The 17028-nt window shown below is 31.5% G+C and overlaps 1 protein-coding gene across 1 annotated transcript; it reads right to left on the reverse strand.

The window, feature by feature from the left end:
- Positions 1-8378: 8378 nt before the first annotated feature.
- On the reverse strand, positions 8379-15218 carry LOC139501963 (uncharacterized). Its single transcript, XM_071291274.1, has 2 exons — positions 15212-15218; positions 8379-10321 (listed from the first exon to the last, which is right to left on the reverse strand). The coding sequence occupies exons 1-2, from the start codon at positions 15216-15218 to the stop codon at positions 8379-8381; spliced, it is 1950 nt and encodes a 649-aa protein (XP_071147375.1).
- Between the last annotated feature and the right edge of the window lie 1810 nt (positions 15219-17028).

Below are 17028 nucleotides of genomic sequence, written 5' to 3' on the forward strand. Positions count from 1 at the left end.
ACTGAACATGGAAAGTAACCATAAAGTGGGAAACTATTAAGGAAATAGGATCCAGCCGGAAAATTTAATAGGTTCGTCAGTCTGAATTTTATCTAAATTTTGCACTAAACTGAATATATATTCTGTATACAGCACCTAAAATAGACATACATAATACCATTGACCACAACTCACTAAGTCCGAATACGTTTAATACTTAGTGAAGACATTATAGCCTGTGGCAAAGTTGACCTTTGAACTTTTAACTATAAACTTGGATATCTATTGTTATTCAATTGAACTTATGAACGATCTGACAAATATACACAAATATGTCACTAAGCGAAACCAGAAAGTTACTTCAGCAAAGCAGAAAAATAGTCGACGAGGCAGATGAAAGTACGAGTGTAAATCTCATCTTAAATATGATTCTGAAACTTGTTTCAAGCATCGATACTAGACTACAAGGGGTGGAAAAAAGTGTAGGAAAATTCGATGAGCTTAAGAATATTATTACCTTAGTAACAAGCCGAGTGGTAACAGTTGAAAAAGATGTAAATAATTGCCACAAGAAAATTAGCGAGGTTGAAAATAACTTACAGGGTGTTGGAAACTTGTGTGATAACCTTAAATCACTTTGTGACACAAATAAATCTACAGTTGCGAAAGTCCAGGACCAATATGAAGTAGTCAAGACTGCATGAAACAAAAACAAAGCAGATCTAAAGAAAGTTTCTGAAAACTTAGAAAAGGTAACAAATGGAGAAAGCAATCAGTGTGTTTGTTCGGAAGAAGTGCAAAACCTAAAAAAATCAGTTCTCGACCTGAAATGCCGATCCATGAAAAACAATCTAATTTTTTCTGGTCTGTGTGAAGTACGTGAAGAGAACACAGAAGAGCTCTTAAGAACTTTTCTTCACAGAGAAATTGGTATTGACTATTAGATTGAGTTTGGTAATGTTCACAGGTTTAGCAATTATCCAAGAGGAAAGCGCCAAATAGTAGCTATATTTCTGTAACTCAACGCGTAGGCTCGTCCACTCCCAAGGGATACTAGGGATGCCTTGGAGAACAACATAACTCACGAGACTCTAACTCAAGTCTGTTATCTAATTGTTGTAACATAGATAAATGTATTGGTGATATTGCAAACATTAACAGTAAATCTCTATTGGTTGATGAAAATGAATGTAATGTAAAAGTAAATTCATGTACAGTTGACTCTATAAATACAAATAATTTACATGTTTCAAAAGCCAAACCGAGTGAAAAAAATTGTATTGAATAATCCTGTAATAGAAAATTGTGACACAAACTGTATTATTGAAAACAAATGTAAATTAGATATTTTAAGTCTGAACTGTTGTGGTATAAATAAACGTCTTCAGTACCCTGAATTTTGTGAACTTTTATATGATCATGATATAATTTGTCTGCAAGAAACGAAGACTGATGATTTAGATACAATAAATCTTCCTGGTTTTATTTTTCATATGAAAAACAGACAAAAATATGGGAAAAAATCTGGTGGTATTATTTTAGCATATAAAGAAAAACTTAATATTTATTTAGAACTATTAGAAACAGATTCAAAATATACATTCTGGTTCAAACTCTCTTCGGTTTTTTCAAAAATAGATGAGGATGTTGTCTTTGTTATAGTATACATCTCGCCAGAAAATTCCGTATATCACCAGCCAGATACTTTCGATCAAGTTGAAAATGAAATACGTAGCTTTTCTCAAAATTTTAAATATATTTGTTTATTGGGCGATTTTAATGGCAGAACTGCAGATGAACTAGATTATTTTGAGATCGAAACACATGAACACGAGCAAGATTTTTCGGAATTTATACAAGATAATTTAAATTGCTTAGAGACTTTTAATATTGACAGAAGAAGAAAGAGTATGGATACTGTAAAAAACCGTTCTGGTCAGAAATTATTAGAATTATGTAAAGGTAACGACCTGTTTATTGTTAATGGTCGTATTGGTGATGATAAACATGAATCTGGTAAATGAACATGTAAAAATACCAGCGTTATTGATTACTGTATTTGTACATATGATTTTCTTAAATTTGTATCAAACTTTAAAGTTAAAGATTTTTCACGTTTATACTCTACTCAGATGTTCACTCTCCAATTACCACTACTTTACACATGAATGAATTTACCGTTGTCAATGACCAAATTGACAATACATGCGATAGTTCAGTTAGCTGTAGAGTTAAAAAGTGGGACGTGTCAAAAAAAACTTCATATGTTGATAAAAGAGGGACTAAAGATACCAAAGGGACAGTCAAACTCATCAATATAAAACAAACTGACAACGCCATGGCTAAAAATGAAAAAGACAAACAGAAAAACAATAGTACACACGACACAACATAGAAAACTAAAGAATAAACAACACGAACCCCACCAAAAACTAGGGGTGATCTCAGGTGCTACGGAAGGGTAAGCAGATCCTGCTCCACATGTGGCACCCGTCGTGTTGCTTATGTGATTACAAATCCGGTAAATAGTCTAATTCGGTATGCCATATTCATAAAAGGGAAGGGGATTGTAGTTACGACGTAAGGAACATATCCGATATCATTTGTGAAACGGTTATTCCATAACGGTCAACCAACTCGTGATGGCGTCCGTAAAATTTACGAAGGAATGATTTCAACTTCACCATTTGGAACTCTTGGTTTAATAGCTTCCTTGTGAGCAGCAACCCTCTATTAAGAAAATCATGACAGGAAATGCAAGCACGGGAATATCGTATCAATTGGGAGATATATACCCCGTATGCAGGTGCTGCTGGAATGTTGCTACTTAGAAATGGAAAGTTCACAATTGGAAAGCTGAAATCATCTCTTTTGTCGTAAAGTTTTGTTTTCAACCGACCCTCATTGTCAATTTCTAGATGTAAGTCAAGATATGAAGCCGACTTAACTGTATATGTAGTATCCTTTATCTCTAGTTCGATTGGATAGATGCGTTCCACATAGTTACCAAATTTTGAATTGTTTAGTGAAAGAACATCATCTATATAGCGGAAAGTAGAGTTAAAGGATATTGCTAACTTCTTATTTTTCTTCCTAAGAAGTTCCTGCATGAAGTCAGCCTCATAATAATAAAGAAATAAGTCGGCGAGTAGAGGGGCACAGTTTGTTCCCATTGGAATGCCGACAGTCTGTTGAAAAACACGTCCTCCGAACGTAACAAATATGTTGTCAATCAAGAAATCAAGCATCTTGATAATATCAGTTTCAGAGAATTTTTTGTTTGAATCAGAGTGATTCTTTACAAAGTAGTATTTATCCCTCCCTAAGACAAGATACTTGTATCTACGTTGGCCATTCTTTTTTATGAAGCAAAGTAATACCAACTCTTTCAATTTGTAATTAATAATATAGATAAAGAAACACTTCAAGTGTTGTATACTGCTTTGGAAGAAACTTTGAGTGACAATTTAGATAAGGATAAAGTTAATTCTTTTGTTAGCAAATTAAGCAATCTTTTTATTGAAAGTGCAAAGAATACTTTTGGTTCCCGAAAAGATACCCAAAAACGAAAATCTACAAATAAGAAGCCTAAGGGAGATAAACCTTGATTTAACGAAGAATGTAGATTCGAAAGACAAAACTATCGTAAACTTAAAAGAAAGCTTAAGTTTAGAAAAACAGATACACTTAAACGAGAGGTTTCAGAAGCAGAGAAACGATATAAAAATACACTCGATGCGAATAGTAAAAAGTATAGAAAGCAAATGCGTAGTAAACTTAAATATATGAAAACTTCCGACACGAAAGAGTATTGGAATCTTTTGAATAGGGGTAAACAGAAAAAGGAACCAAATCTTCCGCTCGAGGACTTATTCGACTTTTTTAAAAAGCTGAACCAAACGGTCGAAGAACCCCCTAATCGAGAAATGTCTTATACAGATATATTTGATAATGTTGATATTGATAATTTAAACGATCAAATTAATGCCTACATTTCTAGAGAAGAAATAGCTAAATGCATTAAAAATCTGAAGAATAACAAAGCCTGCGGTGAAGATTATGTAGTAAATGAATACATGAAATCTACTGCAGATTTATTTCTTCCGATCTATGAGAAGCTATTTAATCTCATATTTGACTCCGGCGTTTTGCCCGATATTTGGCTAATTGGAAATATAAGACCTATATATAAAGGTAAAGGCAACCAGTTTGATCCAAACAACTTCCGTCCGATAACAATTTTGAGTTGCCTTGGTAAATTATTTACAGCTATACTTAATGAAAGATTATGTCTTTTCTCTGAAGAAACACTCTTGCTAAATGAAAATCAATTTGGATTTCGAAAATCATACTCGACAACTGATAGTTTGTTTGCTCTATACTCATTTTTTGAAATTTTGAAATATAGAAATAAAAAGCTGTTTTGTGCATTCGTCGATTTTGAAAAGGCGTTTGACACGCTTTGGAGAGAGGCTCTCTGGTATAAACTTCTTTTAAACGGTATTAAAGAGAAAATATATAATGTTATTTTAAATATGTATAAAGATATTAAATCCTGTATTACATATAATTAACAGAAATCAGACTATTTCTCATGTGATATTGGTGTACGGCAAGGTGAAAATTTGTCACCTTTTTTGTTTGCCTTATTTTTGAACGATTTGCAAGATTTTTTAGAAACGGAAAATCTTCAGGGTATTAACGTGATTTCAGATTTACTAGAAGATAAGTTAAACATTTACCTGAAACTTCTTGTTCTGCTATATGCAGACGATACGGTCCTAATGTCTGAATCAAAAGAAGACTTACAAAAAATATTAAACAAATTTGGAGAGTACTGTAATATATGGAAACTGAAGGTAAATGTTAACAAAACCAAAGTCATGGTATTTTCCAGGGGAAGGCCTTGTGCAGATTTAAATTTTTCCTTAAATGGGGCAGATATAGATATAGTTCATGAACTTAACTATCTTGGTATACTGTTAAGCAGGACCGGCAATTTTAGTAAGGCAATAAAAAAGCAAGCAGAGAAGGCAACAAAAGCAATGTATGAGGTGTTAAAGAGGTCGCATTCATAATTTAGCAATTGAATGTCAACTAGAACTTTTTAATAAAATGGTAAAGCCCATTCTTTTGTATGGCTCAGAAGTATGGGGATTTTGTAAAAATATTCAATGTATTGAAAGGGTACAATTACGATTTTGTAAATTGTTACTTAAGTTAAAATCATCCACCCCAAACTATATGATTTATGGTGAACTTGGCATTTTTCCTGTTCAACTAGATATCAAACTAAAAATGATTGCATTTTGGACACGACTTTTATCTGGAAAGGATTCAAAACTGTCTTATTTATCTTATCAATTATTATACAAATTGTCGGTGGACAATCATTTTGAATCGTCATGGTTAAAGTTTATAAGAAACGTGTTTGATGATACTGGCTTTTCCTATATTTGGACAACTCAGCTTTTTCTTAGCTCAGATTGGCTTATCCCTTCTATAAAGGTGCGCCTACATGATCAATTTAGACAGGAATGGCATTCACTTATTTTAAATTCACCAAAATCTATAAATTATAGATTATTTGAGGAGACATTTCAGTTTGAAGGTTTTTTAAATATATTGGAAGATAAAGATATCTATACGCTGTTCAGGTTTAGAAACACAAATCATAGACTTCCTATAGAAACAGGACGGTGGAATGGTATAGAAAGGTAAAATATACTAAATTTTTGTACGCGTTGCCTAAAATGCAAATATTTCTTCATTTTACTGAAAATTATTGACCGCCATTGGATTTTTGTACTTTTTATAGTTTAGAATAACTTAAAAGATTAAAAGAATGACAGAGAAATCATACCAACATTTTGTTCACATTGTTAAAAAAAACCAAAATTATTCTTCATTTTATCAAAAATGATACTATTTCATGTGAAATCAGTTATTTTTACCATCTTGAGACAAGTCTTCTTATCAGAATTGAGATATAATGAGAATTAAAATACTTAAACTTTTATTTTTGTGGAATAAGAATGCAGTTATTGATTTATTTTAATACAAATTATTAACCATCATATGATTTCAGTACTTTTTGTACATCAAGATTGGCTATTCTTTATAAAGTATGCTTACTTTAAGGAAAATGATATTAAATTTTTGTACGCGTTGACTAAAATGCAAGTATTTTTTCTTTTTGCTGAAAATTATTGACCGCCATTGGATTTTTGTACTTTTTATAGTTTAGAAGACCGGTAGTTTTTTTTCATGAAATTAAAAGAGTGTCAGAGAAATCATACTTAAGTTTTATTCGCATTGTTTAAAATAACCAAAATTATTCTTCTTTTTATCAAAAATGATACTATTTTATTTGAAATCAGTTATTTTTACCATCTTGCATTCATGACACAAGTCTTCTAGATAGAATTGAGATATAATCATGATAATGAGAATTAAAATACTTAAACTTTTATTTTAGTGGAATAAGAATGCAGTTATTGATTTATTTTGATACAAATTATTAACTGTCATATGATTTCAGAACTTTTTGTACATCAGGATTGGCTGTTCTTCATAAAATATGCTTGCTTTAAGGACAAATATATTAAATTTTTGTATGGTAGCCTCAGATGCAAATTTTTCTTCTCATATTGGAAAATATAGTAATTTCAATTGCAATCAGTTGTTATGAATAATATTCAAATGTTGCTTCTTTTTGTAGAAAATGTGAATTATTCTGGAATTAATCTGCTGAAAAGTATTTCTTTCTTTTTAAGTAATATATCTATGTTTACCACCATTGGATTTTTGTACTTTTTATTCTTTAGGAGTAGTTATTTTTTATTGAGCTCGAAAAAGACTAAAAAAAATGTAATGCTGTTTGCATTGTTTAAAATTATTCATATTTCTTGCTAAAAAAAATCATTTATTTTTGTAATTTGTTCTTTTAAAGGCTTCGATTGTGACAGGAATATAGAAAGTCCGTGATTATGATAAGTATTTTTTAAAGAATTTTATGATGATAAGGATATAAAAATTTGAAATATTGAAAAAAAATAGACAACATCTTTCAATAACTGATCCTTTCATTTTGTTTTCCCCCGAGTATGTTTGGAAAATAATAATATCAAAATCGCGATGCAGACACCGTTTTAGAACTCGCCGGGTTTGAAAATATATAACCTAAATAAAACAAAAAAGACCATTTTTTAATGATGATATTTTAATTTAGGTTTTATCTGTACATTTCTTTTCATTTCAATTCATAAACCTTTGCTAAATAATTAATAAACAAAATGTATCATTGAACCTTCGATTTTCATGAGTCGCCATTTTAATTAAATAAAACGAAACTAAGATTCCGTAATTTGTATTAGTTTATCATGTGACGTATTACAGTTAAATCCGTCATCAAGGTCGATCGATACTATCCGTCCGATCAGTCCGATCAGTCAATTACTTTTACTTTAAGTCTGACGGATTGCTGACGTGAGTTTGACGCGAACTTGACTGATCGGTGACTGATCGATGACCGCTGATTGATCGCTGAAATAGTAACGCCTAAGGTTGCAAGTACTGTAATCCTGTATTGAATATATTAGATTCAGAATAAAGTTCTAAATTTTAAGCATAAAACAACATTTCGGATTCTACTATTTTCTTAACAACATTTACATATGAGGTTAATGGTTCGATAGGGAAATTCCACATCGACACATCAAAGATATTTGATCTGAAAATAAGATGCATCGCCAACCATAGCTAAGCAATGTATACAATTTTTCTATAAGTATTTCACGAGCACGACCCTCTTTTTTGTTTTCGAACAGGTTGTTTTCTGAAATGAAGTAACGTAAGCAAACAGAGTGCTCGACACAATATACTCGCCTAAAACAATGAATAAGATTATCTGGCTTCCATACCGATAATGGTAGTTCTTCAGAAAATAATTGTTTTCAGGAAATAAGAACAGAGTTAATCTTTACATTCACAGTATTTTGCAATAACATCTTTTGAAATATTTTTTAACACAGTAATTAGGTGTGCGTAAATGTATTTATAAGAAAAATCTCCGCCACTAAAACAAGATATTCGCCATTCTAAATCTTCTTTAGGTGATCCATGAACTCCTATCGGTATAAAAACTACCCCGTGTTATATAATACTTTGCTTTACATTTTCCCTTGGACATGGGTTACCTGATCGTGTTATCCAATGTACTGCAGGAGATACCCACGTTTTACAATGTAGCAAGCAAGCAAAATCATAAGTTATTTTTTCATCAGTTATATATACAAGGTCCATGAATTGACTTGCGCATATCATTTCAAACCAAAAATATACATTTTTTAAAATAATTCACTCGCAAAATGGTGGTGACTTTTATCAATTTAACAGCATTACAAAAGTCTCCTTGCAGCAGAATTGTCCGATTCTTCCGGGTCGATTTCCAAAGACTGTAAGAAAGCTTGTTGTGCGGATTCCTTGTCGCCAAATAATTGTAAAGCAATTCCCAATAAAGTGTAAACCTCCGCTGTACTCCCCACAGCTGACATCAAATATCTTTCTCCTGTAACAAGTTTTAAATATTGAATAGAATCCTGACATTGTCTAAGATTATTGAGGTGATAATGACAAAGAACACTAAGGAAGTATGCATACGCTGTGGATGGAATGGTATATTTTCCAATCCATCCCTCCATTAAAAGTTCTTCTGGTGTTAACGTTGAATCTATATTAAATAGTATATGATCTACGAATAATATTTTCAGAAGATAAGCTATACTCGTCTTGTTGAATGACAGCAGTTTCAGTGACTGGTAATTGATTTCTGACAGAGTCATTCCAAAGAACAGTTTGTCGAAAGTACATTTCGATAGAGAATACCTAATGATGTGTAAAGCCTTTCTGTATTGCTTTGTTTTGTAAAAAAATGAAGCTATCATTAGCCATCCAGAAACAGCGTCATGATAGATATTTGTTAGAAGAGTACTTAAACAGGATTTGTACTGTTTGTATTGGTATTTATTGTTGATAATTGCACCATCAACTGGTAAACGCTGAGCAAGTTTACTACAGCTCTGTGATATGTAGTATGCATATAATTGCTTTAGTGAAAAATAGTGAAACCATATGTTGTGTAATAATCCTGTGTTGAATATTTTTAACTCATAATTAGTTTCTAAGAAACTATTTGCAATATACAACATACTGGATTGCACTACTTTCTGAACGTCATTTACATATAATGTAAATGGTTCAATCGGAAAATTCCACATCGATACAGCAAAGTTAGATATTTGATCTGAAAATAAAATGCATCGCCAACCATAGCTGTGTAACGTGTTTAATTTGTTTAATAGTACACCACGAGCACGGCCCTCTATTTTGTTCTCGAACATGTTGTTATCTGGAATGAAGTAATGTAAACAAACAGAGTACTCGACACAATAAACCAACCTGCTGAAACATCGCATAAAACAAGGTATAAGATTATCAGGCTTCCATACAGATGATGGTAGTTCTTCAGATATCCAGAAAACAATTGTTTTAAGGAAATATGAACAGAGTAAATCTTTACATTCAGAATCATTTGCTATAACATCTTTCAAAATTATTTTCAAGAGAGCATAGCACATTAATTGGGTGTGAGTAAATGTATATATTAGAAGTTTTTCAGCCACTGAAAACGATACTCGCCATTCTAGATCTTCTTTAGGTGATCCGTGAACTCCGATCGGTACAAAAAGTACTCCGTGTTTTAAAATACTTTGTTTTACATTATGACTTGGCCATGATCCACCTGATCTTGTTATCCAATTTACAGCAGAAGAAATCCATGTTTTACAATGTAAAGAAAAGGCAAAATCAAACTCTCCTTTTTTGTCAGATATACACGGTCCATGAATTGTTTCGCCTTTTCCCATAAACAATAACGCATTTCCCTTCCATAATGCACTCGAAAAATAATGTTTACCATTATGTTCTTCACAAAATTTCAAACTATACAGATCTCTGCTATATACTAGTCTTAATTGAGTAAAACCAGGTTTTACATCGTCTGTATCCATGGACAGATAAGTTATACTTGGATCAAAGTTGGGTTGTTTATCCGCATACACCTTAATGTATTGTATTACTTGCATTATATCTAAGTCACTTCCTTGCATTTCAAGTCCTTCTCCATAGCTTCCACTTGTTATACATGTAAATAACTTGCTACTTGAAAAATTATCTCTCACCGTGTTCATTAATCTGATTGTTTTGACATGATCTTCTGTTCCTACTATATTCTGACATAGATAGCGATAAAGAGCTTGTGATATGTTTGGTGTTATAGTATCTGAAATTTGAAAAAAAACATGGTAAAACATTGTACAAGATATAAACAAAAACTGTACATGTATGATACATTTGGTAATTTTGTTGACAGTTAAGTTCTTCACAGTATATATGTACAATAAAAAATTCAAACGAGATTTGATTATGCAGATTGAGTGTTTTATTAAGATATTAGTTGACAAGTCTAACATATTAAGATTAAAAAAAGCTGTTGAAAACATCAAAGGACTTGCAGATCAAGATGAATTAATAAGAGATATTAATAAAACGTAGCGTTTGCAAATTTATATATTCTTTCAGTTTTCCTGCTTTTCCCAAATATTTATTTTACCATTCTTTTTTCTGAAAACTCCTATAAAAGTATGTGTGACCGTGCTGTTTGTTATACTAAAAGACGCGCAAAAATGTCTTATTTTGATTTTTTTTTTAATAATATTTTCTATTAGAGCAGTACTCTCTCCCGAAATGGCTAAGTTAGAAAGTTTTTCCTTTACAAAACCAGATATCTGGTATTTTTTTTTAAAACAGACTAAATAATGCATCAAGCACTTTTGTATCAAACATTGATCATGTTGATTGCCAATCTGTCAAAATATTTAAACAAACAAGTAGACCTTATTATGTAATACTATTATACAACCAAACATCGTGAATTATAGTTAATATATCTCAAAATAGCCTAACCTGTTAATTTTTGGTTTACAATAAAAAATAAGTAATTTGTAAGCTATGCTGATGTAATTTCATTAAAATTACATTTTCTATGTGAAAACAGAATAGTATATAATAAAACGTTGCTCATACTCATATATAATGTTTGACCCATCTGTCTGTCTGTTCGTCAGTTGTGTCTTGTCATCGCAACTCCTCTGCAACGCAATGAGAGAGGTATTTGGATTTTAATCGCAGCTTGCCACCCTCTCCCCCCCCAAAAAAAAGCTATAAAAACTGAGGAGAAAGTATAGAACAGTACAATATTATAAAAGTTATTTGCTTTGAAATCGTAATTTAGGCGGGTATAGAGTGGAACGTTGGGAGAAGAATAAAAACAGCTGGTAATATGGTAATATGTCCAGTCCTCTTACTATTAATCCAATTGTTTTTGCCAAATCAAACATTTCAAAATTATGGTATAGTTTTCCTGTCTGGACAACAGCCTCTTTTAGCATTTTGAAGATTCTCCTTTATAAGGTGTTTTTTTTCTGACAACATAAAAAAGAAAATGCGGTATAACTTCCAATGAGACAAACAAGTTTCAAATATGACACAGAAATTAACAACTATAGGGCACTGTATGGTCTTCTACAATGAGCAAAGCCCATACCGTATTGTAACGCATAGTTAGCTATACAAACTGTGATCTTTAAAACTGTTTAGGAGCCTCCCAATTTTATTCAATTGTGATCATTGACCCGAATAAAAGTTAAATTCTATGAATTAATGTGAAATTCTAAAAAGTGATTAAAACGTGAATAAAGGGATTTTAAGGAGTATTGTAATGAAACAGAAGCCCACCAAACAAAACAAAACAAAAAACAACATCGAGAGGTCAACATATGGTATTTCTAAATGTATACACGAGTGTGTACAGTACATGTACTTGTATCAGTCAGAGCTCAGACATAAACAAGTCGATTTCTATTTTTGCCTTAAAGAAGTCAAAACATGTATTTATTATAAAAATGTGTTTTCAATTTTAGACTTATCTAAGTCAGAAAATGACAGACTTGTTTAGGTCTATTTATATTGATGAAAACAACTTAATTTTAATTGGTGGCTAAAGTACACCACATAATTTATGACAGCAAAAACCTGTCTGAGAGTTCACAAGGACTTGAGCTATCTATATTTGATTATTTAATTGATCATCCTTACTAAACACAGATGTTTTACGTCATTAAGTGTGGTTCCAGGTGGTTGCATTGTAAGGTTAATTAACATTATCTCCGATTTTTTAGACTCTCATTCATATTTTTCTTTAGAAGACAAAGCATTGTCTTTCAATGTTGTCATCATTTGATTTAGATGCATGACCTCCTTATGAATATGCGTGGGTCTAGAAGTTAACCAATTTTGTTAACTTATCGACCTACAGGAGTCGATATTTGCATTTTTTTTTTATTCTGGTCAATTATTTCTTGCTAAACAATATAAGACCTATTATAGTCGTATTTTGTCTTGCATTAAAGGGAGACAAATCCTAAAACTTACAAATTTAGACCTCTGTGAGTCAAAAGCAGATTCAGACTGATGTATGTCTGAGCTCTGATGGGTACGTCAAGTTGTAAATTGCCGAGTCTTTAATTTTAAAAGCCGTAAAAATTATCAACAGTTCATAATAACTTTTCTTGAGATGTTTCCCACTTAGACCACACACAAAGAAATGTATTTAAGATTCACATGATTTTATTTCCGAAAACAATATTACAAATTTTTAGGTAGCTCTTTACAGGCAATATTTATACATCTCAAAAATGTCGCCGGTAATTTGCAGAGATAACATCGAAATTGTCTGCCAACGACGTCGTGCACTTTAGCGCTAACGTTGGGGTTACAAAGGGGGATGCAAATTTTTAGGATAAATCGCGTTTATCATAGAATCCAGCACGGTGACATATATATTGTTTTGAGATTTGGAGAAAGCATGACAAAATGCAGTTTATGCAGAAAAATGATAAAAAATGACATTTTCAGAAACAGTTTATTTCCATATTTTTAGGTTTAGAAAAATGCCATTTTGAGCACTCGGTCCGCAATGTCAAGCTAGGCTTGAACAATTGTATAGGCGTTAGTGTTGGAATTGATTTTTACACTTATTGTCACTTATCACAGCTTCAGATTGAACCCGATCTTAATAATTTACGACGAAGAATATTTGCTCTAAAATTTGTATAACGTGGCCTATTTTTTTTTACAAAATTGCACAAATCCCCAATTTTCAGCCTTAATTTTCTCGAAAACAAGCACTGTGACCTATGTTTTATGTGTTTAATTTTACAACTCGGCAAGGCCTACAACATATTTTAAAATTATAAAAATGACATTATATCGAGAAACTGTATCGGATGCCCTTAAAACAGACGTACTTATAATTCCGACTACGCATTATACTTTAACTTTGTAATTCGGTTATAAATGGCAAGAAACATTGCAATTGGAGTATTTTTCAAACTACCTCAAGATATAAATAATTATGTTTACACACATGGTTTACAATATGTAAAAAAGTGGATATAACAACAAGTTCTTTTTTTTTTATATGAAATCGAAAATACCATACACATATCTGAGCGTAAGTAGTCGTATACAAAGATTTCTGTATACACAACCATTTGAAAATGAATAGAAAAATTCGTTTAGATGTGCTTTCATATAATTGCAAAATCAAAACCTCAAACAAATCAAACATATGGATATCAATTGTCATATTTCTTACTTGGTACATATATTTTCTTATGTAGAAAATAGTGGATTAAACCTAGTTTTATAACTAGCTGAACTTGTTTTTTTTTGCACAAAATGCCATTATACTGTCAATGATGTGTGAACAAAACAAAGAGACATATAAGCTGAACATGTCAGATATAGAGGTACATCAGTCAACATTAAGTTATAAGCTGTATTACTGTGAGGACAAACAAATATGTCAACAACAAAAAGGCATATAGACAATGACTATGCGGAATCGGTTTTGTTCATTGTTGAAGGTCGTACTGTGACTTACAGTTGTTAATTTCTGTGTCATTTTGGTCTCTTGTGAACGGTTTTCTCATTGGCAATCATACCAAATCTTCTTTTTTATAAAGCACATCAGCAACAATGAAAAACAAGAATACAAATTTTTACCATAACACAATGACCGGATGTTAAACGTATATTTCTTCAAATAATTTCTGTGTCACTTTGGTCTCTTGAAGACAGTTGTCTCATTGGCAATCATACCACAGCTTTTTTTATATATTAACAGTATCAGTAACATTCGCAATCACAAATAAAAGAATAATATAACACATTATTGAGGTGATAACAAAGTAAGTTACTTAAATCTATTCCCTCAAAACCATCGTGTATTATTTAATAGTAGTGGATGATAACCAGGAGACATTCAAAACTCACATAAATGTTTTGAAAGAAACAACAATGCAATGATAATTAAAACAGGAAAATTGACACGAACCCTTCCATAACTCAGATTATCTCAGGGTAAATAGAACATGTTACACCAGTACCAATCGTTATGTTGATATTTTTCAGTACACGTTCGGGGATAAGTCATATTACCTGATATCACAATCAAAGAAAGATGGCGGGTTGTGATAATGATGTATTCGAGATTGTTCATGTGTTTAGATCTATTCGTGGTTTTGTGATTAAAGAACTTACAGATAATATGAATTTTTTGTATATGAAATAAGTTTAAATTGTTAACCTTTTATTTTCTTAGTCTGTTATATACATTAGGGGCTGAACCGTGAATTTTCGTAATATTTGCTTTCGTTTCAAATTTAAAAGACATATACATGTACATACAACAAGTACACACGATTTTACATTTGAAAAAAAAAACAGTTGGTTACTATTCTTTCAGCTTGTTATAGGATTTGATATGCAATACGTTTTCCCGTAATATCAACTTTCGTTTTCATTTGAATGACACGTAGTTATATCACCTACGCAATACTGTGTAATTTGAATTAAAAAACCCAGGTATATCAAACATGGTGACAAATGTGTACACACGTGACAACTGAGGTATTAGTGTGTTTGTTTATCTTCATATTAAACTTTTATACTATTCAAATATATACGATTTAAACGGACAGCAGAACGTTACTACTTTATCACATTATGTTTACATTTGTTGATATAAATTAAAGTTAAATTGGTTTACCTGCCATTCTTTCAGCCAGTTATAGGATTTTATATGAAATGTGTATGTCCGTTATAGTATTCAATACCAACTGTCGTTTCCATTTAACTTAAACACGTACTTATAGCACCTACGCAATACTTTGTAATTTGAATTTAAAAACCCAGGTTTATCAAACATGGTGAAAAGGAAAACTAAGATATAATAAAAACAAATTATGTACACACGGGGCACATTAGGTATTTGTGTGTTTGTTTGTCTTCATATTAAACTTTTATATATATATATATATATGTTTTACATGGACAGCAGAACGTTTCTACTTTATCATGTTTATCACATTATGTTTAAATTTGTTTATATAAATTAAAGTTAAATTGTTTGCCTGTCATCCGTTCAGCCTGTTATATAGACAATAATAGTGCATTGACTTGACATATCAACGATATAAGGATGAGGCATAGAAACGGGGAAATGCGAGGCTGTACCGAGCATTTTCACCTTTTCGGGCCGATTCCTTATATCGTTGATATGTCAAGTCAATGCACTATTATTGTCTTTATACTGCAATCTAAAAAACCATTTTCAATTGTTGTTTATTGTGTTAATGTTATTTATTTGATTTAAATATTGGGAAAAATCCCCCTTTTAAAAGGCCTCATATCACACAGACGGAGAAATATAAAACACGATGAAATGTACATCATTACCGCAATCAATGATGAACGAATTCGTTGCAGACTAAAATATCAACAATAAGCATAAAACATAATGATTTATATGTTGCAAACAAAAAAATATTAATAAGTGAAATATGTTTTCCCAAAAATTGCAAGTTTGAGTCGTTAAAAGCATCGTTGTTTACATTGGAAACAAGAACAGGTTGAAGAGGTCGTATGAATAATTAAATATAATTTCGACAATTTCTATTTAAATATTCATGAGGAAAAGTGATATCAGGTCAGTGACTGTATATGGCATAGAAATATACAGTCAACGCATTTTGACTGCTCAAATAGAACGAGTGCAGTATAAAGGATTTTATATGAAATGTATGTTTCCGTTATACCAGCTTTCGTTTCTATTTAACTTAAACCAACTTATTACACCTGTATGTAGACGAAACTGTTTTGTAATTTGTATTTTAAAACTCAGGTACATTAAACATGGTGACAAACTAACATATCAATAAAATGTGTACACACGGGGTGCATTAGGTTGTATATAGATCTGCTTTATAGATCGGGTTTGTGTCATTGTTTTCCTCTTATAATTGATGTGTTTCCTTCAGTTTTAGCTTGTAACCCGGATTTGCTTTTTCTCGATCGATTTATAAACTTCGGACCGCGATAATCTTCTGTTATTTATTTATGTTTTTGTTGATATCTAAGTTGTTCAATATTTTGTAACATAGGCAGCAGTTCATAATTATTCATAGTATATTAAAGATTAATAGTTAACAAAGATACCAGGATTATAATTCAGTACACCAGACGCGCGTTTCGTCTACACAAGACTCATCAGGGATGCTCAAATCAAAATATTTATAAAGCCAAACAAGTACAAAGTTGAAGAGCATTGACTGTCCAAAATTCCAAAAAGTTGTGCCAAATACGGCTAAGGTAATCTATACCTGGGATAAGAAGTGTTGACTACTGGGCTGGTGATACCCTCATAGACCTACCTTAGAATGTGAATAAAAACATTTACAGTTGGATTTAAACATTTGTCGAATATTAATTCTAGATAAGTTATTACATTATAGAGATGGAAATAGGTTAATAAGAACAGATCATTATTTTTTTTTGTCAAGCCATTGATAACATGACAAGATATCT

This window comes from Mytilus edulis, chromosome 13 (genome assembly GCF_963676685.1).
Source record: "Mytilus edulis chromosome 13, xbMytEdul2.2, whole genome shotgun sequence".
In the NCBI taxonomy this organism is placed as follows: domain Eukaryota; kingdom Metazoa; phylum Mollusca; class Bivalvia; order Mytilida; family Mytilidae; genus Mytilus; species Mytilus edulis.